Source organism: Palaemon carinicauda, chromosome 36, assembly GCF_036898095.1.
Source record: "Palaemon carinicauda isolate YSFRI2023 chromosome 36, ASM3689809v2, whole genome shotgun sequence".
In the NCBI taxonomy this organism is placed as follows: domain Eukaryota; kingdom Metazoa; phylum Arthropoda; class Malacostraca; order Decapoda; family Palaemonidae; genus Palaemon; species Palaemon carinicauda.
The window spans coordinates 13660140-13682639 of record NC_090760.1 but is presented as its reverse complement, the minus strand read 5'-3'; the positions used below and the strand labels follow the sequence as shown (position 1 = coordinate 13682639).

General features: G+C 38.4%; 2 protein-coding genes across 5 annotated transcripts in view; one reads left to right on the top strand and one right to left on the bottom strand.

Annotated features, from left to right (window-relative positions):
• LOC137628755 (muscle-specific protein 300 kDa-like) overlaps nucleotides 1–22500 on the bottom strand; it is a 312504-nt gene that overhangs the window by 129389 nt on the left and 160615 nt on the right. For all 4 annotated transcript variants that reach the window (XM_068359939.1, XM_068359940.1, XM_068359943.1 and 1 more), the window contains 5 exons: nucleotides 18982–19156; nucleotides 18138–18251; nucleotides 17467–17988; nucleotides 16795–17316; nucleotides 15802–15912 (listed from right to left, as the gene is read on the bottom strand). In XM_068359939.1, coding sequence (XP_068216040.1) covers nucleotides 15802–15912; nucleotides 16795–17316; nucleotides 17467–17988; nucleotides 18138–18251; nucleotides 18982–19156 — 1444 coding nt within the window. The remainder of the gene's footprint in view (nucleotides 1–15801; nucleotides 15913–16794; nucleotides 17317–17466; nucleotides 17989–18137; nucleotides 18252–18981; nucleotides 19157–22500) is intronic.
• LOC137628756 (uncharacterized) lies at nucleotides 6425–9937 on the top strand. Its single transcript, XM_068359944.1, has 2 exons — nucleotides 6425–7595; nucleotides 8136–9937. Exons 1-2 carry the CDS (start codon nucleotides 6569–6571, stop codon nucleotides 9785–9787), a joined length of 2679 nt encoding a protein of 892 aa, XP_068216045.1. The 5' UTR covers nucleotides 6425–6568; the 3' UTR covers nucleotides 9788–9937.

The following is a 22500-nucleotide window of genomic DNA, read 5'->3' as shown; positions in this document are numbered from 1 at the left end:
ACAGATATGTTTGGAAGTCAATATTTCCAACTTAGGAGGGATTTCTGTTTCTATCTTTTCACATACAACTTGGTTTTCCACAGGAGATGATTTCTTACACTGTGCAATATATTCGTAATAACTCTTCTCAGCCTCATCAATGGCATTCAAATCATGAGGGGAAATGGATATAGATTCCTCAGACATCATACTTGGCTTATGGGAAGTAGATAATACCTCTCCATGAAGACTGTCCGCCTCATATGTTTGGTCTACCTCTTCACTTTCTTCTATACTGTTGCACTGACTATTTATCAACTCATAATAATTTCTTTCACAGTCTTCAATATGCCATTTGTCGACAGGAAAACTATCATAAATTACATATGTCTGAAGTACTTCTTCATGGCCAATCTGCCGAAGTATTTCATTAACTTCCCGCTCAGCATCGGAAATCTTTGAATTTTGACGCTTCCGATTACTGTTTGTACGTTTTCTCTGTCTTTTTAACTGCGTTTCCTGAGGACTTATCTTCTTTTCCCCTGGCCTTTTTTCTTTACGTTTTTCAGGTTCTTCATCAGAAGCACTCCTAATAGGTTCTTCAATGCTTATATTTTCTTCAAGAACTTTGGTATCTTCTTCTTCTACAACCTCTACTTCAGGCAACTCAATCCTTGGTACATATGGAACAATATCTTTAATAATATCTTCTTGGTCTTCTGAACATGATGAGCGAAGCCGGCGGCGACGTTCTTGTTTAGAAACAAATTCAGTGAAGCCTTCTTCATCTACAGAAGTTGGAAGTTGAGGTTTAGGCTCATCATCCATAACAACAACTTTAACAGTCTTACGATGTAAGAGAATAAAAGCTTTGTCATCTATGGTCTCTTCATCCGTTTCCTCTGTTACCACTGACTTTCCAGTTGCAACAACATTAGCCCAAGATGATGAATCCTCTTTCTGTGAGGGATATGTTTGGTCTTTGATAGCTGATGAATCTGTATCTAATTTGTCCAAAGAATCTAGGTAAGTTTCAGACGTATCATCTGGTTGATCTACTTTATGAACAGTGTCCTCAATTAAATGTGAGGGGATAGAAGTTTCTATATCTTCATGTTTTTCAATATTCATGGCATCTGGGGTCAAAGATGTATTGCTTGAATCTGCAGCCTCTTCAGATCTTTCACCATAACTTACTCTTAACTCTTTATCACTCTTATACTCTTCAGATTTAGCATTATCAAGATTGTGTGTCTCTCTAATTTCTACCTTATCTTCTGCTTCAGGACCTTGTAACCCTGTTTTCGACGTACACTCACTCTCGTCCTCATTGATGTCATCATTGCATGAAGAACGAACTCGACGACGACGCTCTTGTTTAGAAACAAATTCAGTGAAACCATCTTCATCCACAACTGTCTGAACCTGTGGTTTGTGAGGCTCTTCATCATGAACCACAACTTTTATTTGCTTATGATGGTGCTTAACTGTGGTTCTATCCTCTTCAGGTATTTCATCTTCATCAGCTATAATAGTTTTTCCAGTAGCAACTATGCTAGCCCAAGATGCTGCACTGTTATCTGAAGAAGGAGGTTCTATCTTTTTATCAAAATCAACTATTGGCGAGATATCAGCCACAGAAGAGCTAATTTTAACATCATCTATTTTCTCCTTTCTCACTGTGGTTTTGTATTCATTATAGCGAACTTCAGAATCATGAATATCATGTAAGGGATATGTTACCCTTTGGTCACTAATATATTGCAAAGAACTATTTTCCGACGGTTGAGAAATATCTGATAAATGAAGGGGTGTGTCAACTGGCAACTCATTATCTTCATCTTCCAGTGAAAAACCTCCATCTTCAATTATTTCCATCCAGTCATTGGCATGGTCAGGTACAGGTAGTGAGAATGGCTTAGGTTCTGTGACTGGTTGAGATTCCTGAGAGTTCGGTTCCTTGTCTTCTTTTACATTTTGTACTGAGCAGCTTACTTGAGCTTGAGCCTGAGAAGTAACTGTGCTTTCCATAAGGCCATTAATAGAGTCCTTTCTCCTTTCTAGTGGAATATTCAAAGGAGACTTTTCAGCTTCACAAGTTATTTCAGATAATGGAAGCTTCTCTGAATCATCTGTAATAGCCAAAGTGACTTCTTCAGCAATATCTTTTTCTTGTACAGGTTCAAATCTTGACATGTATTGATTGTAACAGAGTTCTGCATCATGGATACCAAATACATCATACCAAAGCTCTAATCCAAGATAAAATGCGGCAAAAAGCTTATTTTCATCTATTTCATAACAAACTTTAGGGAGTTCCTTAACACTGGGTTTAATTGAAGCCTCATCTATCTGTGCTTCTGACCTTGGAACAATTGTGGTCTTCTTTGAGGAAAGGCGATTTTCTTTAGATTTTTTCTTTGACTTTTGACCTTTTACCTCTATTGAATCTGAATATTCTTCATCTTCACTTGCAAGCACATCATAACGTCCACTTGTAGTTCGCTCCTTTCTTTCAGGCTTAGAGATGGCTTTCATCTTATCCTTTCCCTCATTAACAACAGCATCAACAGCTTCTTTTATTTCATCAGTCATCTGGGATGAACTGTGTGTCTTCCTCCTATGCCTTTCCTTTTTGGATAAAAACTCAGTAAAACCTTCCTGATCCATTGAAGAAGCAGGTTTGCTGGTTTTATCATTCTCATCTTCAGTAATCTGAATTATTGGTGGACTTTTGTAAACATATGTCTTTTTAGGTTCAGAAACTTCTTCTTCCATTGATACTGCAGGAGTATTAATCAAAACTGATGCATAGGATGATCCTTGAGGCTGGTCGGCTGAATTCTGGTATCCCTCTAAATTAGGTAAGCTAATAAATGAATCCTCCTGAGACTGAAGGATATTCCACTCAGAATCAATTGTTACTACATCTGTGTCTGGGGAAATTACTTCCATGTCTTCTGTTACAATCACTGATGAGTCACTGGATGGATCTGCTTGAGCATTCTCCTGTACAACTGACACATGTTCAGTTTCATCTTCATCTTCTAAAGTGAATCCACCTTCCTCAATTATGTCCATCCAGTCATTGATATGCTCAGGCAAAGCCATTTCAAACTTAGGCTTAATCTCTTCTTTGGTCTCTGCTGGGGAGCTTAAATCAGAAGGATGAACATTTGTCATTGCTTCATGAAGGGCTTCTTCAATGTTGGAAACTGTCCTCTGTAATCCCAATTCACCTTTCCTCTCGAAGTCTTCAGCTGTTTGCATAACTACTTCATTTTCAGGCTTACTAGAACGTTCTGCAGTAAAACTGACATGCTCAATATCTTCATTTGTATCACCAATAGAAATAACTTTCTCTGGCGAACTCTTAACAACACTTACTGTTTCGGAAGATTCGAGAATTCCAGTGACATTCTCATTCCCTACATTACTTGGAACATCATTACTTTTATTAATGGACTTTTCTGTATCTTCCTTTTCTCTTGAAACTACTGGTTTGGGTTGAGTCATTACTTCTGACTTCACAAGTTCACTTACTAGAGATGGTACCGTCTCAATAACTTTGAGGTCTGATGTGATGTGTGTCAAATCTTGGTCATCTTCTATCATTGACTGACCACTCTCTTGCTTCACATTGTCTAACTCTGCACTTTTGGGAGATGCTTTTGCATCCAAGTTTTCTCCAAAAGTCTCTGTTGCACCAGAAATCTCTTCTGAACTTGCACTTTCAGTATCAGCTTTCTTTCCTTTACCTTTCCTTGGCTTCTTCTTCTTGTTTTTGTAATATTCTTCACCAGGAACTGAGATCAGAGAACCATCACCAAAGGTCTGACGGTCCTCGCCTGTAGTTTTGCTCTTTCTTCCCTGCACTGATCCAAATATTGCATCACTGGTATCCAAACTTAACAGTTCTTTTTCAGTTTCATTAACAGTACTCTCTAAGGGAGCACTTCTAGTTTTGAACAACTTCTTTCTTTCTTCAAGTGGAGTCTTTATATTTTCTTCACTGCTAGAAGTTCGTGTTATTGGCCTCTGTCTCATCCACTGTGGTGTTAAAATTATATCACTCACGTCACAAACAGAAGGTAATGGACTTGTAGATGATGGTAAGTTAGAGTCTATAGAGAAGAGAGGTGTTGAATCTGAGAGATTAATAGAAACATCAGTAGACAATGATTTTCCCAATGCACTTGAGGTTTCAGACAAATCAGTTAAATCTTCTGTTTCTGTATCTTCAATATCAATATGCACCACAGCAAGATCTGACTCAGAAACAGTCTGTTGTTTAACTTTAGGTACTGCATCGAACTCTTTGTCGCCTTTTTCAATGGAAGTCTCCATTACCACGTTTGCAAATGGTGTTTCTACGTTTTCCACTCTCACTTCATTCTTACGTTTTTTCCCAGGCTTCTTTAATTTCTTCTTTTGTGTATCATCTAACTCAGCAAGAGACCCAGGTCTTGTTGGTTCTCTCTCGTTCTCAAAACTGGAAATACTTTTTGTATCTTCAGGCAAGATCTCCTCTGCCCTTCTAGAAGGAGCATTTTCATTTGAAACATAAGTTGCATGGACAATATGTTTCGATTTTATATGGGTACTATAAGTTGTTGGAGTTACTGTTGTGGACACAGGGAATTCCTCTCTCTCGTGAGTCTCATCAACATCTTTACTTACTGTAGTCTCTTCTGATTCTTCATCATCAAGGCTAAAACCACCTTCGGCAATTATTTCCATAAAATCATTTGCATGCTCAGGTAAAGGAAGTGCAAATTTAACCTTGTCTTTTTCAACATCAGTAGGTTTTACAGCTTCATTGCTTTCAAGAGAGGGGGCAGATTTTTCAGGTGGATGACTGGATGCATCCACTGGTGTTTCCTCTTCATCACTTAGGGTGAAACCTCCTTCTTGAATTATTTCCATCCAGTCATTTGCATGATCGGGAATTGGTAATGCAAAAGATTTAGCATTATCAATAAGAGCTGCATCAGCATCGGTCTTTTCATGACTTTCACTAACCAGTTTTTCTTTACCTGAAACTTTGATGTCTCCCTGTTTACCGTCATTGCTTGTTTTATCTTGAACTGGATCTTTTTTCTCGAGGTCTGGTTGTTCACAGACAGGATCTTTTATTTCAGACATCAATGGCTGATTTTCTGTAACACCCACGGAAGCACTATTTACTGATGTATCTTCTTCATCATCTAAAGAAAATCCACCTTCCTGTATGATCTCCATCCAATCATTTGCATGATCTGGAACTGGGAGACCGAAGACTTTGGAGTCCTTGGACTGTTGAACATTATCTTGAATATCTGAAGCCTTTGCAGGTTCATCTTTATTGTTAGTGGCGAGTTCTGTGGCTTGTTCTTCATCCTCATCATCTAACGAAAATCCACCATCTTCAATGATCTCCATCCAGTCGTTAGCATGATCTGGAACTGGGAGACCAAAAGCCTGTGGTTTTTCAGATGGCAAAGTTTGCTCTTGACTATCAAGGTTCTCAGGTATGTGAGTAGTTTTTGATAAACTTTCTCCAATACTAACATCATTAGACTCACTCTCTTCATCTTCCAAGGAGAACCCACCACCTTCTAATATTTCCATCCAGTCATTGGCATGATCAGGAACTGGTAAATTGAATGAGGATTTCATTGACTTGTCATCCTGTTTACTAGGTTCTTTCTGTGCCACCTGAATGTCATCCGATTTGGTATCCAACAGCTCTTGAGGCTCCTCAACGAACTCTTCTTTTTCTACTGGTTCTCCATCAACAATAAAGATCTTTTTAATGAATTTCCTATTAACAACTCTACGAAGAGGAGAGTCTGGTCGTTCAAGATCAGAATCAACTACGAGACTACCCTTCATTTCTTCAGTAACATCTTCAGGTTCTTCAATTACCTCTTCTGTTTCAACTGATTTTCCATCAATCAAAACATTTTTCTTAATTATCCTTGTTCGTATTATACGGTGAGATGATTTCCCTTTAGGTGAATCAGTAGGCTTTTTGGTGACCGCTAGAGGACACACGTTATCATTTGTACATGTTTCCTCCTTAGTGTAAGGAGCCTCTTCAGTAACACCTGTTATCTTTGCAGTTTCATCAAAACCTTCATTCACAAGGAAACCATTTACATCATCAGACTTATCCAATGGGTCTTCCAGAACTTCTTCAGTTTCTACAGGCTTCCCATCAATGAAAATAACATTTTTAATAATCTTTTTCCTTGTTACTTTATCAGCTGCTGTAATTTGAGGTTCAAGTACAGTTGTAGCTTTTACATCATCTTCAGGCCATTCCCCTGTTATCTCTTCAGTCACATCCACAGGTTCTTCAACAACCTCTTCTGTTTCCACAGGTTTGCCATCAATAATTACAATCTTTTTAATTATCCTTCTCTTCGTGATTTTACGGACAGTAGTGGTTGTAATTTCTGGCTCACATACAGTTTCAGTTGTATCACCTTCTTCAGGTAATTCCCCTGTCATCTCTTCTGTTACATCCACTGGTTCTTCAACAACCTCTTCTGTTTCCACAGGTTTACCATCAATAATTACAATCTTTTTAATTATTCTTCTCCTTATGATCTTACGAACAGTAGTGGTTGTAATTTCTGGCTCACATACAGTTTCAGTCGTAACACCTTCTTCAGGTAATTCCCCTGTCATCTCTTCTGTAACATCCACAGGTTCTTCAACAACCTCTTCTGTTTCCACAGGTTTACCATCAATAATTACAATCTTTTTAATTATCCTTCTCCTTATGATTCTACGGACAGTAGTGGTTGTAATTTCTGGCTCACATACAGTTTCAGTTGTAACACCTTCAGGTAATTCCCCTGTCATCTCTTCTGTAACATCCACAGGTTCTTCAACAACCTCTTCTGTTTCCACAGGTTTACCATCAATAATTACAATCTTTTTAATTATCCTTCTCCTTATGATCCTACGAACAGTAGTGGTTGTAATTTCTGGCTCACATACAGTTTCAGTTGTGATACCTTCAGGTAATTCCCCTGTCATCTCTTCTGTAACATCCATAGGTTCTTCAACAACCTCTTCTGTTTCCACAGGTTTACCATCAATAATTACAATCTTTTTAATTATCCTTCTCCTCAAGATCTTACGGACAGTAGTGGTTGTAATTTCTGGCTCACATACAGTTTCAGTCGTAACACCTTCTTCAGGTAATTCCCCTGTCATCTCTTCTGTAACATCCACAGGTTCTTCAACAACCTCTTCTGTTTCCACAGGTTTACCATCAATAATTACAATCTTTTTAATTATCCTTCTCCTCAAGATCTTACGGACAGTAGTGGTTGTAATTTCTGGCTCACATACAGTTTCAGTCGTAACACCTTCTTCAGGTAATTCCCCTGTCATCTCTTCTGTAACATCCACAGGTTCTTCAACAACCTCTTCTGTTTCCACAGGTTTACCATCAATAATTACAATCTTTTTAATTATCCTTCTCCTTATGATTCTACGGACAGTAGTGGTTGTAATTTCTGGCTCACATACAGTTTCAGTTGTAACACCTTCAGGTAATTCCCCTGTCATCTCTTCTGTAACATCCACAGGTTCTTCAACAACCTCTTCTGTTTCCACAGGTTTACCATCAATAATTACAATCTTTTTAATTATCCTTCTCCTTATGATCCTACGAACAGTAGTGGTTGTAATTCCTGGCTCACATACAGTTTCAGTTGTAACACCTTCTTCAGGTAATTCCCCTGTCATCTCTTCTGTAACATCCACAGGTTCTTCAACAACCTCTTCTGTTTCCACAGGTTTACCATCAATAATTACAATCTTTTTAATTATTCTTCTCCTCAAGATCTTACGGACAGTAGTGGTTGTAATTTCTGGCTCACATACAGTTTCAGTTGTAACACCTTCTTCAGGTAATTCCCCTGTCATCTCTTCTGTAACATCCACAGGTTCTTCAACAACCTCTTCTGTTTCCACAGGTTTACCATCAATAATTACGATCTTTTTAATTATCCTTCTCCTTATGATCCTACGAACAGTAGTGGTTGTAATTCCTGGCTCACATACAGTTTCAGTTGTAACACCTTCTTCAGGTAATTCCCCAGTCATCTCTTCTGTAACATCCGCAGGTTCTTCAACAACCTCTTCTGTTTCCACAGGTTTACCATCAATAATTACAATCTTTTTAATTATCCTTCTCCTCAAGATCTTACGGACAGTAGTGGTTGTAATTTCTGGCTCACATACAGTTTCAGTTGTAACACCTTCAGGTAATTCCCCTGTCATCTCTTCTGTAACATCCACAGGTTCTTCAACAACCTCTTCTGTTTCCACAGGTTTACCATCAATAATTACAATCTTTTTAATTATCCTTCTCCTTATGATTCTACGGACAGTAGTGGTTGTAATTTCTGGCTCACATACAGTTTCAGTTGTAACACCTTCAGGTAATTCCCCTGTCATCTCTTCAGTAACATCCACAGGTTCTTCAACAACCTCTTCTGTTTCCACAGGTTTACCGTCAATAATTACAATCTTTTTAATTATCCTTCTCCTCATGATCTTACGGACAGTAGTGGTTGTAATTTCTGGCTCACATACAGTTTCAGTTGTAACACCTTCAGGTAATTCCCCTGTCATCTCTTCTGTAACATCCACAGGTTCTTCAACAACCTCTTCTGTTTCCACAGGTTTACCATCAATAATTACAATCTTTTTAATTATCCTTCTCCTTATGATTCTACGGACAGTAGTGGTTGTAATTTCTGGCTCACATACAGTTTCAGTTGTAACACCTTCAGGTAATTCCCCTGTCATCTCTTCTGTAACATCCACAGGTTCTTCAACAACCTCTTCTGTTTCCACAGGTTTACCATCAATAATTACAATCTTTTTAATTATCCTTCTCCTTATGATTCTACGGACAGTAGTGGTTGTAATTTCTGGCTCACATACAGTTTCAGTTGTAACACCTTCAGGTAATTCCCCTGTCATCTCTTCTGTAACATCCACAGGTTCTTCAACAACCTCTTCTGTTTCCACAGGTTTACCGTCAATAATTACAATCTTTTTAATTATCCTTCTCCTCAAGATCTTCCGGACAGTAGTGGTTGTAATTTCTGGCTCACATACAGTTTCAGTTGTAACACCTTCAGGTAATTCCCCTGTCATCTCTTCAGTAACATCAACAGGTTCTTCAACAACCTCTTCTGTTTCCACAGGTTTACCGTCAATAATTACAATCTTTTTAATTATCCTTCTCCTCAAGATCTTCCGGACAGTAGTGGTTGTAATTTCTGGCTCACATACAGTTTCAGTTGTAACACCAGGTAATTCCCCTGTCATCTCTTCTGTAACATCCACAGGTTCTTCAACAACCTCTTCTGTTTCCACAGGTTTACCGTCAATAATTACAATCTTTTTAATTATCCTTCGCCTCAAGATCTTCCGGACAGTAGTGGTTGTAATTTCTGGCTCACATACAGTTTCAGTTGTAACACCTTCTTCAGGTAATTCCCCTGTCATCTCTTCTGTAACATCCACAGGTTCTTCGACAACCTCTTCTGTTTCCACAGGTTTACCATCAATAATTATGATCTTTTTAATTATCCTTCTCCTTATAATTCTACGGACAGTAGTGGTTGTAATTTCTGGCTCACATACAGTTTCAGTTGTAACACACTCCCCAGGTAATTCCCCGGTCATCTCTTCTGTAACATCCACAGGTTCTTCAACAACCTCTTCTGTTTCTACAGGTTTACCGTCTATAATTACAATCCTTTTGATTACTCTCTTTGTTGTTATTTTATGATCTGATGTAGTCATAATTTCAGGTTTACTAGTGAATTCTGTTGTAACAGTTTTCCATGGATTATCGCCATTCAATTCTTCACTAAACTTCACATTTTTATTAAATCCTTCAGTAGTTACCACAGATTTAGCTTCAATCACATTTTCAGATGACAACATTTTATCACTAACATTTCGCTTAACGTTTTCACTTTCTGGCATTTCTCTGCCTTCTAATTCTCTCTTTTGATCATTAACATCAAACTCCATATCTTCATCCTCCAAGGTAAAACCACCTTCTTCAACTAACTGCATCCAATCATTTGCATGTTCAGGAATAGGTAAATGAAACGATGGTTTTGGTGTTTCTATATCTACACTGCACACATTTTCCTGGTTTACCTTGTCACTATCAACTTTCACAGAATTTTTCACATCTTGTAATGTCCCTGAACTAATTATATCACACTCTCTTGACTCTACACTTTCTAAACTAGTCCGAGTTGCATTAAAGGTTTCCTCCAAATCTTTCTTCTTTAGAGAAGTTTTAGACTCCTCACATTCATCATTGGCACTGAACTGAGCTACTTCCAAATGGGATGAAGATGATTCTCTTAAGGGGAGCTCATCGACTCTTCAACCGAGGATTGTCTTTCTTGGTTTTGAATCACCTCCATGAATGGGTTTCTAACATGCCTAGCACTAGACTTATCTTCAAAGGAGTCAGAATGGGACACACACGCTTCTACTGAAGATACAATGCTGGTATCTACAGGAGCTAAGGTTTCTAAGTTGGAGGGGTCAGGGTGAGTTTGTGATAAGAGGTCAATAGGGCCACTGTTAGGAAGCTCTTTAGAGGATTTTGCCACTTGCTCAGGTACTGCTACAGGTTGGACCACAGTATGTTTAGAAATAAATGAAGTATCAGCAGCGGCAGGGTTTTCAGGTATCATCTCTTCAGGCTTTGTATGTTTTCGCTTGAGATTCCTCACGCTGTCTTCCAAATCCTTTTCTTTTGATATGCCTTCAACATGTACTTTTTCCTTTTTGACATCCTTAGTTGCAGTCTTTTGTTTATCTGTTTCTGCAATTTTGACATTCTTTGGCTCACGTTCTGTGCTTCTAGTCTTCGCTGATTTTTTCTTCTCAGCTTTGTTTACTTTATTTTTAACATCAGAGTTATCTTCTTTAGCCAGACTGTCCAATGATGTCTGTGATTCTGTCTTAGATGTAGATAGCTGCTCATTTTTCTTAGACTTTCTTGACCCTTTCCTTTTTGGCTTGTCCTCGTCAGGAGCTACACTAGAAGCCTTTTGAGATGAATGTGGTTGAATCTTTCCACTTTTCTCCATTTCTTCTATCTCTCGGAGTGCCTTTTCCAAGTCATCTTCCTCATCCTTTGCATTCGATCTGTTACGTCTCTTCTTTTTCCTCCGTTTATCTTCGCTGTCTGCTGATTTTGAAGATGGTGCCTGTGTCACATCTTTATGAGTGGTGGATACATCTTTATGAGTGGTAGATGTCTTTTCATCACGCTTCAAATCAGTAGGAAAGACACGTACTTCATCTTCCTTAATTTCTTTAACTTCAAATGTGGTTTCAGTGATATCTTTCCTTTTTTCTGCAGTTACTTTCATATCAGTGTTCTCTTCAAATAAACAGCTATCATTACCAAACTGTTCTTCAGTATTCTGAACTTTCTTCACTATCAACTGTTCTTCTGTATTCTGAACTTTCTTCACTATCAACTGTTCTTCAACATGCTCTGATTTATGATCTACTTTCCTCAACTTCGAAGATTCTCTTTCACTTGGTTCCAAAGTTCCATCAACCTTTCTTCTCCTTGCACTTTTGGATCTTGACCTACGGTTTGGACTTTCTTTGAACAAAAGACCAGGAATGTAGCAATCTGATTTAGACTGCTCTTCACTTCCCTTTAGGATATCAGAATCTTTAGTTGCTGTTACAGTAACTGTAGATTCATAATACTTCTTCTTTACCTGTTGCTCATCATATTCTTTTCTATCTGTATGCATTACAGGTGTCTGCTTTGGTGCTATGACTCTGCTAGAAGGTTCTTCTTGTCTTTCAACTTTTTCTGGAATTGCAGGTCCTTTAACATACGACATAACAGATTTTAAAGCTCCATACGTGTGTGTGACAACAGCTGATGGAGCTGCTTTGAGGCCTATAGCCAATATTTGAGCATATGAGAGCTTAGATCTGTCAACTGGTTGCATAGTTTCATATGATGATATGGATTCTGACAAAATAGTCGGCTTACTTTCAATGACTGGCTGTTCAACATTTTCTTGTACAGCAGAGGACTCAAAGACCATGGATGGAACTTCTGAAATGTCGTTTTGTTCTATATCTTCATCTTCATGGTACTGCTCAGGAGTTTCAGGGGGAGTTATCATGGGCGGGGTTAAAACTCTGTCAACGGACATCATTCTCGTTGTGAGTTCTTCTGGTGGGACTTGTTCAACAGGAATATTTTGGTACTCATTAGCTACTTCTGTGGGCTCTTGATAATCATTCATTTGCTGACTATAGGTCTGTACACTAAGTCCGTCTGAGATATAACTGGTAGTTACGGGATATTGACCCAGATCTTGATAAAATGTCATACTGTTCACTTCATTACTCATTGACAATACTTGCATAGAGGTTTCTACCGTTTCTAAAGGAGCCTGCATAGTTTGCACACCAACTGGATACTCATGGTGAAACATGGACATCCTAACGGCTTGCTGATATGTGGGATCATGAGGCTGTGACATTGAAAGGCTTTCTGTTAGATAAGGGGTTTCTTCAATATACCCAGGGTAAGATTGCATACAAGTTGCAGTTTCCTCTAACTGTTCGGTTTCAGGGGGAATTCCTGTATTTTCACTATCTTGAACCATTTCTTGCATGACATATTCATCCATGGTTACATTGGACTCTTCTGGAACTGTATTTTCTAAACTCTCCATGTAGGTTTCAGATGATCCAATGTCGTCTCTGAACTGTTGAAAATCTGATTCACTTTTGTCAGTAGATGAGGAATATTCAGGAACCTTTTGAGAAACGTAGGTCTGCCCTTCATGTTGAGATTTCATTTCAAATCTACCCTTCAAAATATCAGCATAAGTTTTCTTACCATCCCATAATGGAGCAGCATAGGTGAAAGAAGGCTTTTCCTGTGTTGTCACTGGTTGTTCTGGTTTACTTGCAGTAACAATTTTAGCTGATTCATGTTGTACAACTTGGGGATTATTTTTTGGACTATCCGTTGGACTGGTTTTAGGTGTTACCATAGGAGTATCTTTAGGGCTTTCTCTTGGGCTAAATCTTGTTCTTGAATAGGGTATGCTTCTTGGGCTACTTCTTCGACTACTTCTCCTGCTTGGAGCATCATAGTATATTTCCTCTTGTGATTCTGCTGAATGACATACCTCACTTTGTTGCTCTACAGGAGGCTTTTTACGAATACGACGTTCACGGGTTTGCATATGTCTGGTTGATTTAACATCTTGATCAAAGGCTTCAGGTTTGGGCGTTCTTCCATACTGCTGCTGTCGTGTTTTGTAATGTACAGATTGCTTTTCCTCTTTTGGAATATCACATTGTTCCTTAACAACCACTGTGGTCTCTTTTTCAAAAACTAAAGAGGCTTCTTGTCTGGACTGATCATCAGTTAACGATGGTGTACTTGATACAGATGATACTTGGGATATTGTCATTGACAGTGGTGTTTGTGGTACTTGTTGTGTTGAATTTTCTACGAACGTCTGACCAAACACACCTGGACTTTTACGTCCCGCAGCTACATCTGCCCAAGTTAATGGCAAATTAGCATCTGGATTCATTAGTACTGAAGATGACTGTTGTTGAATACTGCTCTTCATAGACGTTAGGGATTTCACTTCATTATCTACACCATCAATGTCGCTACTTGATATTTCTTGAGTGATTACTACTTGAACATCTTGGGGATGAGGTTCAATGTGGTCTGATCTGGGTTGCATGGGTGAGATTAGGGCCTCCTCCTCAGGTTGAATATCAAGCGAAGAAGTAAGAGTGCTCGTTTCGGTCGTCTCAAGCAATAGCTCGGTCGGAATCACCGCACAGGGGTCAATCTGGTAGATTCGTTCGGTGAGCTCGACAATTTGTCGTTGCTGCGATTCATACTGGCCTTGGAGCACCTGTGGTATGCAGTCCCGGCAAAGAAGAGTGGCATTGTAAGTGGATTGGATACACACAAGCTTTGCATTAAACAATGTTTACAAAAGTGTTAAAAAAAGGATTGGATGAAAGGGACAAACTGTTTGCTAGTTATGAAAGAACCAGAATGGCACATGGAATGTATATTAAGGCTGCGTTTCATTTCCCTGCTCCCTAACTGGAAAAGGGAAGCACCACAGAAAAGGATAATAAAGCTAGGATGCTGGATGGTATGGAAAGAAAGAGGTAGGCGTCCTACTAGGTGTCAAGGGGTGCAGTGTCAGGAGTACCCCGCAGATTAAGGAGTTTGATACGCTCATTCCGCGCACTGATCTTCGACTGAATGGCTCTGATCCTCTCTCGGCAGGCCTGTGAGTGGACATTGAGTGCCAATGTTTCAGAAACCAAAAACCAAAGATTGTTTTTACAATACCTGTATTTTTAGGGGGACATAGCTATATGCAGTAAAAGTAACCATCACCTAATTAGTAACGTAAAGCAAGTTATTTATTTATTTAAATTGAAAGCAATACTCATTGTAAGAGGTACAGACACAGTGTAAAAAGCCACATGGAAATATATATAAATAATTTTTGTCAAATATTTGTTAATCAATTCTACTACGGAAGCATGTTAACCATGAATTAGAGCAAATATCCGCTCAGTAAGACAACGAGGCATAAGTGACAAGAGCCATAAACACAAGTGACAAAGATTTTGATGTACAACAAAAATTGTTGCTACCACGTCTGTATAATGCATATCTTATTGATGTGCAATTTTAGTTAAAATGTAGTAAATCACAAATATGCACAAGCAGTTAATCATTAAATATTGCAGAGAAAGGGGACCCAATGCATATTGGGAACACGGTATATGAGATTTAGTAGCATTTGCGATTAATTAGATAATGCACATTAAATTATATCAGTTTCCATGAGAGAGGATCTATTCATAACCCAGGAAACAAGAAATGGAAAGCAGCCAACCTTGTAACTAAATTCATTATTGCATAATACTCAAAGGACCCCAACACATAGACCACCTTTCAAAAGCTAGAGATTGACTCTTTCTTTGTGCTACAGAATGAAATGGCTGAAGCTATAGTGGAAGACTGCACACAATTTGTGTGCATGCCTTCATGTTGATGGAACCATTTCATTTTCCCCACAGAAAGTGGTAAACTCTAACCAATAAGAAGTGGTTCTTGAGTAAGGGTCCAAATAACCTTATCTCTATAAACCCATATTTTCTATCATTACTGTACTGTATTTACACATTCTAATTGTATTAATTACTCTAGTCTCTACATGTATAAATATATGTTACTTTAAAGTAATCTTTTTGTAAGGAAAACAGTTTTATTTGAATGAATCTTTCTGAAAAGTGCTTCTGTCAAAAGCTACAAGCCAATAAACATTATCTGATCAATTGGTGGTACTAGCAGATGAAATCTTTGCTTATACATGATATTTAATTATCAAATAACTAAAGGAATAGCATTGAATATACTGTAGTTTTGCTAATTACAATTAATGAAAGTTACTTAAACATGACTCTTGATTTCTAGAACTGTTAATTGGCATAACTATTAAATATTCCATTCATTGTCCAAATGATTTTCTAGATAATCTATGCAATTTGATGGTGTCTCCAACACATAATCTAAACAGCAACAGGACATGTATGTAGATTGTCATAACAAAATTTGGAGACATTGTCTACAACTACTCGTGCACAACCAATGAATGGTAAACAGGTGAAACAGGAGTTCAGTTCTGTTAGTTGACCACCAATAGACAGGTAAACGAACAGCGTTACACTTACGTTCTGCTCTGCCACTGCCTTATCCCTATCACGGGGACTATATGTGGGACTCGACACTAAACGCAGCTGCTGCTCCACCCCAACCATCTGCTGCCTCAATCTTTGTATTTCCTGAGGGTGAAGAATGAGTAAAATTACCAAGATGTCCAATAGAGTAAACTACCAGTAATGCTTAGATTTTTTAAAAACACAATTGCAGAGGTACCTTTACCTTATATCCTTCTGTCACTAGAACAAATCTTGAATGCTTATCAGTACTGTCAAAAAGGATAATAAGGTGAAGGAGAAGGTATACTGTTATGAGGTACATGCAGGAGCACTTTTCAACTTATGAAAAGTATGGCAAGTATAGTTGAATGGCTCAATGAAAGTTCTACAATAGTTAAAACAGCACTTTAATATAATGATCTCGTCTATAAATTTAGTTTATGGCCAAACTTACTTACTATCCATATGTTAAACAGGCAATATATATATATATATATATATATATATATATATATATATATATATATATATACACATACATACATACATACATATATGTATGTATATATATATATACATATATAAATATATATATATATATGTATATACATATATATATATATATATATATATATATATATTTATATATATGTATATACATACATACATACATACATACATATATATATAATATATATATATATATATATATATATATATATATATATATATGTGTGTATAACAAATAAGACAATGTACTCATACAAATAACACCAACTGTTAGAAAGCATTTTCTTTGAAAGGTAATTAATGTTAACCTGAGACAATTAATTAAATAGAATGAGAAAAAAATCCCCATACATTGAACAAGAATGATCACCTTCCAAACAAAATGCATGTTTGCAAAAAAACATTTCATAACTCTAATACTAGAAGTTAGCATACATTTATTTCATGAACCAAACCGGCAAGGTAAATATGGGTTACCCTATTACCAATACTTACCTGCTGGTAGGCATCCATTTGATGGACGCATGCCTCCAACGTCTTACAATCTTCCTTCACAGTTCCCTGCAGCTCCTCCAAACGCATCTGCAGCTGTTCGTTTTCGTGGGACACCTGAGCCTCAGCACACATCCGATCACGGAAGTGAACCTGCAGCTTCTCCATGGCCATGACAAGCTTTGTCTTCTGGATAGTTACGTCTGCTAAGACCTTCTCTCGAGCAGCCAACTGGTCACGCAGTGAACGCTTCTTATTTTGTGGGTTGTCTAGCGACTGCCGCGTCTTCTCAATCCAGCTAGCCACATCTTTGGATTTGCGTTCACACTGCTCCCATTCCTCAGCCATTTCTTGCAATAAGGCCATTAGCTCTTTCAGGTTACTCTCAACGTCTGACTTTTCTTGCTCCATCTCTGCTTGCTTATCTGTCAATGGTCCTACGTTGGAGACTTGACTTATCTTTGCCAGTTCGGATGTCATCTCGGATACTTGCTTGTTGGCCCACTTGCAGTCTTTCACAGCAGCCTAAGAAACAACAAAGAAACCAAAACGAAAAATAATGAAAAGCTACATGTCAAAGAAAAGAAGATTTTTTGAAGGGTTCACATAAGCAGTCAAAACTGTGTCAACTCAACTCAAAAATGTTAATTCAAGTTAAGAAAGTTTGATACTTACCGCATATTCCTGCAGCTTGCCACGCGCTTCGGGTAGGGTGGCAAATTTCAATGGTTCAGAAAGGAAGTTCCTCTGCCTTTCAACCCAGCTGCGAAGTGAATTATACAGCTGAATAAACGTTTGCCATGAATCTAAGGAATCACCAACCTGAGCCTTCTTATCTTCCAACCAGTTTCGTACTTGTTGCAGTTGCTCTGTCAGTGATGTAATCGTATTGGAAACAAGTTCCCTCTCGTTGTGGTTGCTGGTTCTTTGACATATCATGTGGCCATGGCGGGTTAGGCGTTCCAGTTGGTCAGTGACACTACCAATTTCACAATGAATCTCCTGCAAAAATTCTTTCAGAGTGTGAGGCTCTACACTCTTATCCTGCACTTTGGCCTCTGCAGATTGAATCCATGCTTGTACTGACTCGACGTCACGGTTGTACTCAAAGCGGATGGTTCGTGCTCGCTTTGCTTCTTGATGTTCATCCTCCATCTTGGCTACTGCACTTTCAGCTTCTAACTCAAGACTTGTTAGCTGGCAAAGAAATATCATAAAAGAGGTGAATCATAAGAATCATAGACACTGGCAGTATTCTAATAACAAAGGAATGTAGATTATACAGAAAGTAAAAAGTATATTTCTTTTGGCAAAACAAGGACTGCCAAAGAATCATTCTACAATACCTGTGTTCCTATCTCCTGTGGAAGAGATCGCCCCTCTGTTATGTAGTGGCTTTTGGTTTTAGATATGAGTTGTCGGGCCTCACCAGCGGCTTCAGACACACGATGACCAATAATCTGAAAAAATAAGGAGAGAAATATTCTTATGTGAATAACTTACCAATTGTGACAAGTAGTAACCATGTATGAAAGATAAGTCCCTCCACTTTAATACAATACAGCATGGCGACATTTTGGGAATGTAGTTAATTTATGAATAGTACAGAAAATTGGGACACACAAGTACAAGGACAATCCAACAGTTGCCTTTCTTTAATACCAAAGATTTGGTTTATACACGTAGCACTCATTTCTTTACTGTATCTACTAGGGCTATTAAATGCATGTATTTTACAGACAGAGGATGATAGACTAGAATTACTTGACATATCAGAGAGTGTTTTTGTAATATAATAAAACATGACAACCACATAGGTTCAGCAAGAAATAGAAAATGACTTTGGAGCCACTGGGTGCAATGCCATGTTAAGTTGTCGGCACTAGAGTGCCAGGGATGTGTGCCAAGATTTTTTTTTCCTCCATTACTGATCTAGATTTAGAAGTGTAGTCAATGCAAAGCACGCTTGTGGGAGGAGAATTCAACTTAAGAGGGGAGAAGTTTCAGCTTGTTATGTGCATTTGTTTATGTATTTGAGAAAAAGGAATTGATATGTTTTTGGCTAATGTTGCTGAAATAATGAATGGTGTTTGAATTTGTTTAAGGGAAGGGAATCATCCTTCAAGTGTGCCTTGATGCTTGTACATATAAAGACAGGACCGAAATGTCCATATATCTCCCAGGACGTACTTGGAGTTTATCCTGGACAGCGCTGTGGTCGTGGTGATAAACGTCAACTGCGGCAATTTCACTCGTGGCTTCCTGGAGGGTTTTTCTTGCGTTCGCAAGCTGACCCTGAAGGTGTTCGATAAAGGAAGCTTCACCACTCAACCAAGTTAACTTCCCTCTGAGGCTTTCAACCAACCTGCAAACGCAGAAACAAGGAAAAAAATGTTAGGATTATGAAATGGCCAACCTGCAAAAGTAGAAACAAGCAAATAAAAATGTTTGAGGTTGAAAAATGCAAATTTGAAGATATTCGTGATGTTATTTGCTAATGATGATGACATTAAATAGATGAAATGATGATTGTGTTTCCTCTGTATGAAGTTCTAACTATGGCATTGAAGTGTACAGTGAAATATTATGTTGTGTAACCGTAGACTTTATCCCCATTGAACTATCCTAAAGTATTTATTTCTGAACATTACCCAATATTAAAAAAAAAAAAAAAATAAATAAATAAATAAATAAATAAAAAAAATTTATAAAGAAATCAATACTTAAGATATTGATAAGAAAATAAATACCAGCACATGTCGTTTAATAATTTAAGAAGCGTTCGTAAGAAATATTCCAGGAAAATGTGTTCGAGATTATGTCAATAAGCATAAACCTAAAAAATACATGTAAAAAAAAACCAAGTCCTGGATCTGAAGGATAAACACGAGTGCTTGATATGGATAAAACCGGATGCTTACTTCAATACGTCTTTTAATTCATTCTATTTGAGGCAAAGTTTTCTATTCATATCAAAAGAACGTTATTAGTGTCTACCAGAAGAACAGCTGGGTTAGAGAGAGAGAGAGAGAGAGAGAGAGAGAGAGAGAGAGAGAGAGAGAGAGAGAGAGAGAGAGAGAGAGAGAGAGAGAGAGAGAGAGTGAGAGTATTGATGTGTATGGACTGTCTGGCCACTCTTTTTTTTTCCCTCTTTATAAGACGAAGTTGAGCACGTCGCAAAATATCGTAGAATTCTGTTTAAGATGACTTCGTAAATACATGAATTTATAAATTCATTACATATTCTACATATACATAAGACATTAACAATCATTTCATTCTAACCCCCCCCCCCCCCATAATCATCTTCCCATATGTTTAAGTATCATTTCACATAAAATCATTTACCTTTTCTTTATTGTTAAGGAACATTCTACCCCCCATATTCATCATCCCATATGTTTAAGTATCCTTTCACATAAAATCAATTACCTTTTTTTCCTTTATTCTTAAGGAAGTCTATTTATTTATTGTGATAAATATGTTATAAATCTTGTAATTCACACATCTACAACTATGAGATCTTGCTGGTCTTCTTCTATAGGACTCCTTCAGGATACCAGTTCCTGAATTCCTGAATAATTTTTTTTTTTAATGTTTTTATATATTTTTTCAGAATAGCAAAAAGAGAGAAAGTACCTACAATACTTAAAGTATAAAAATATACAACTCTAAAAGTTTTGCTTTTTTCTAATTTTCTCTCACAGTTTCTTTCCTCGGGGAGTTAATACTAGAGGACTATGTATTTTGGTTTCGAACCAAATCACAATAATCGAACGAAAGTCAACATTGTCATTGGAATCCACTGACTTGCGAACCATCTACTAGACAGTATAAATAAAAAATATATATACTTTGACAGCGGACCGTACAACCGTTGCAACTAGAGATCAAAGATGAGATATGGTTTAAAGTCTATATGGCTAAATAAGAAAATGTCTATCTGCTAGATATGTCTTATTTTCCTAGCAGCGTTTCATCGAAGACTAGCATAGCATCACATGGGGTTAGATTTTACTCTCACTTTTTTTTTTCCAAAGTCTGTTTTTTGCAGGACTATTATGAAAGAGATTCTGGAAGGGGTGGGGGGTGGGAGGTGGGTTTTGACGAGAAGTGAGGGGGTATAGCAATGTCTCCCCCACACTCTTCTTCTTCTTCTTCTTGTTCTCTCTTTTCCTCTCTCTCTCTCTAGCCCCAAAACGCACTATTGATTTCGCGCTTGTAAGCTACCAAGGTCACTCAAATAACACACACGCTTTAATCTGCACAAGAGGAAAAAATGCGAAATACAAATGAATCATTTACGGAGGTCACTTTTTTGCAACGATTCCTAGAAAGACGAGTTTTTTTTTTTTTCTTTCCAAGGAATGCCAGATCTGTGCTCGTCTGTGGCGACCCGAGACGATATGGGCCAATATGGATGTGTTATCGTTCCTTATTTTCCTCTGTCCTCTATTCAATTTCGAGTATCGCTTCACATTATAGTCACAACTTAGACGTCCCTTAATTTTTTTCTTTCCCCTCTTTCTCTCTCCTTTTATTAAGAGTTTCTGTATGTATAAAAAAAAAACTGACTTGTTATTTTGTGCTGTGAGAGACACACTTAAATATATCTTTTAAAAGGCAGCACAGTTCTGTCCTTGTAATTTTTAATAATACTAATGAGAGACGAATAATGAATTGTGGTCACGCCATGCTATCTGGCTTCCTTCTCTCGTCGGGCAGGTAATTCAGACGAGCTGTGTCCCTCGGGTTCCTGCTGTTCTTGCTGTCGTGCCTGCTGCTTCTGCATTCTGCTTGGGGGATTCAAAGCCCTGCTTTTCGGTACTACTACTCCAGTAGAAGGAAAGAAGGGCGTCCTCGTAGTCAGGGCACACGGCGACACCGGGGGACAGACGCTTCGAAGCGGCACCTCCGTCGACCACAGCACTTCTCCGACATAAGGAACGGCAGCAATGAAGTCTGCCCATGTTTCCTCCACGCGGCTGTCTGTGTTAATGTGGTGGTGGTGGAGGAGACTGGTGGAAGTGGAGGAGGAGGAGGAGGAGGATGGAGATCTCACCCCTCCCTGCTCCAGACCAGCCCCGTCTCTCTGTCTCTCTCTCTCTTTCTCCTCCCCTCCATCCCTTTCCCAAACACCCCAATTCCCCATCCGCTACAACACCCACCCCATGACGAGACACACACACACTCCCTCTCTCCCTCTTTCTCTCTCTCTCAAACAGTGCTGCTGCTGTAACCCAGGGCTGCCAACACCACTCCGACCAATAGTGCCGCCGAAGGGCAAGAAAGAAATCGAAGTTTCTATCGTGAAGGCATTGGGCAGTGACGATGCAAGCAGGCCTCGACGTGCCCATACCCTCAGTCTCTCACCTGACCAGGCACTCATGATATGACATTGTTTAAAGACGGCGCAATAAGCCCTAAAAGATGTTCTAGCATCTTCTACCGGCATGTGATGACGTCATGTCGGATTTTCGAGAGGGCCAGGGTGATACCATGCAACACACACTCATGGCGAAGGCGAATTTCGTCTTCTACGAATTCTATATTTACGGAGCGACCTCCTTCAGGTATAACATTTAGAAGGGAGTTTATGCATAGGTTGTTATGATAGGTCAGTGGCGACGTCAGGACGAGGTCAGAAGGTAGAAGAGGCCTTTTTTTATATATTGGCGGATAAGGCTCGGTTGCAGATCTAAGGTCTGG

What these genes read in the sequence shown, in the direction of transcription:
- LOC137628756 (XM_068359944.1), top strand. Translation starts at nt 6,569, where the DNA reads ATGATCTTACGAACAGTAGTGGTTGTAATTTCTGGCTCACATACAGTT. An exon ending in AACCTCTTCTGTTTCCACAG is followed by an intron (nt 7,596 to 8,135) that starts GTTTACCATCAA and finishes CTGTTTCCACAG; the next exon opens with GTTTACCATCAATAATTACA.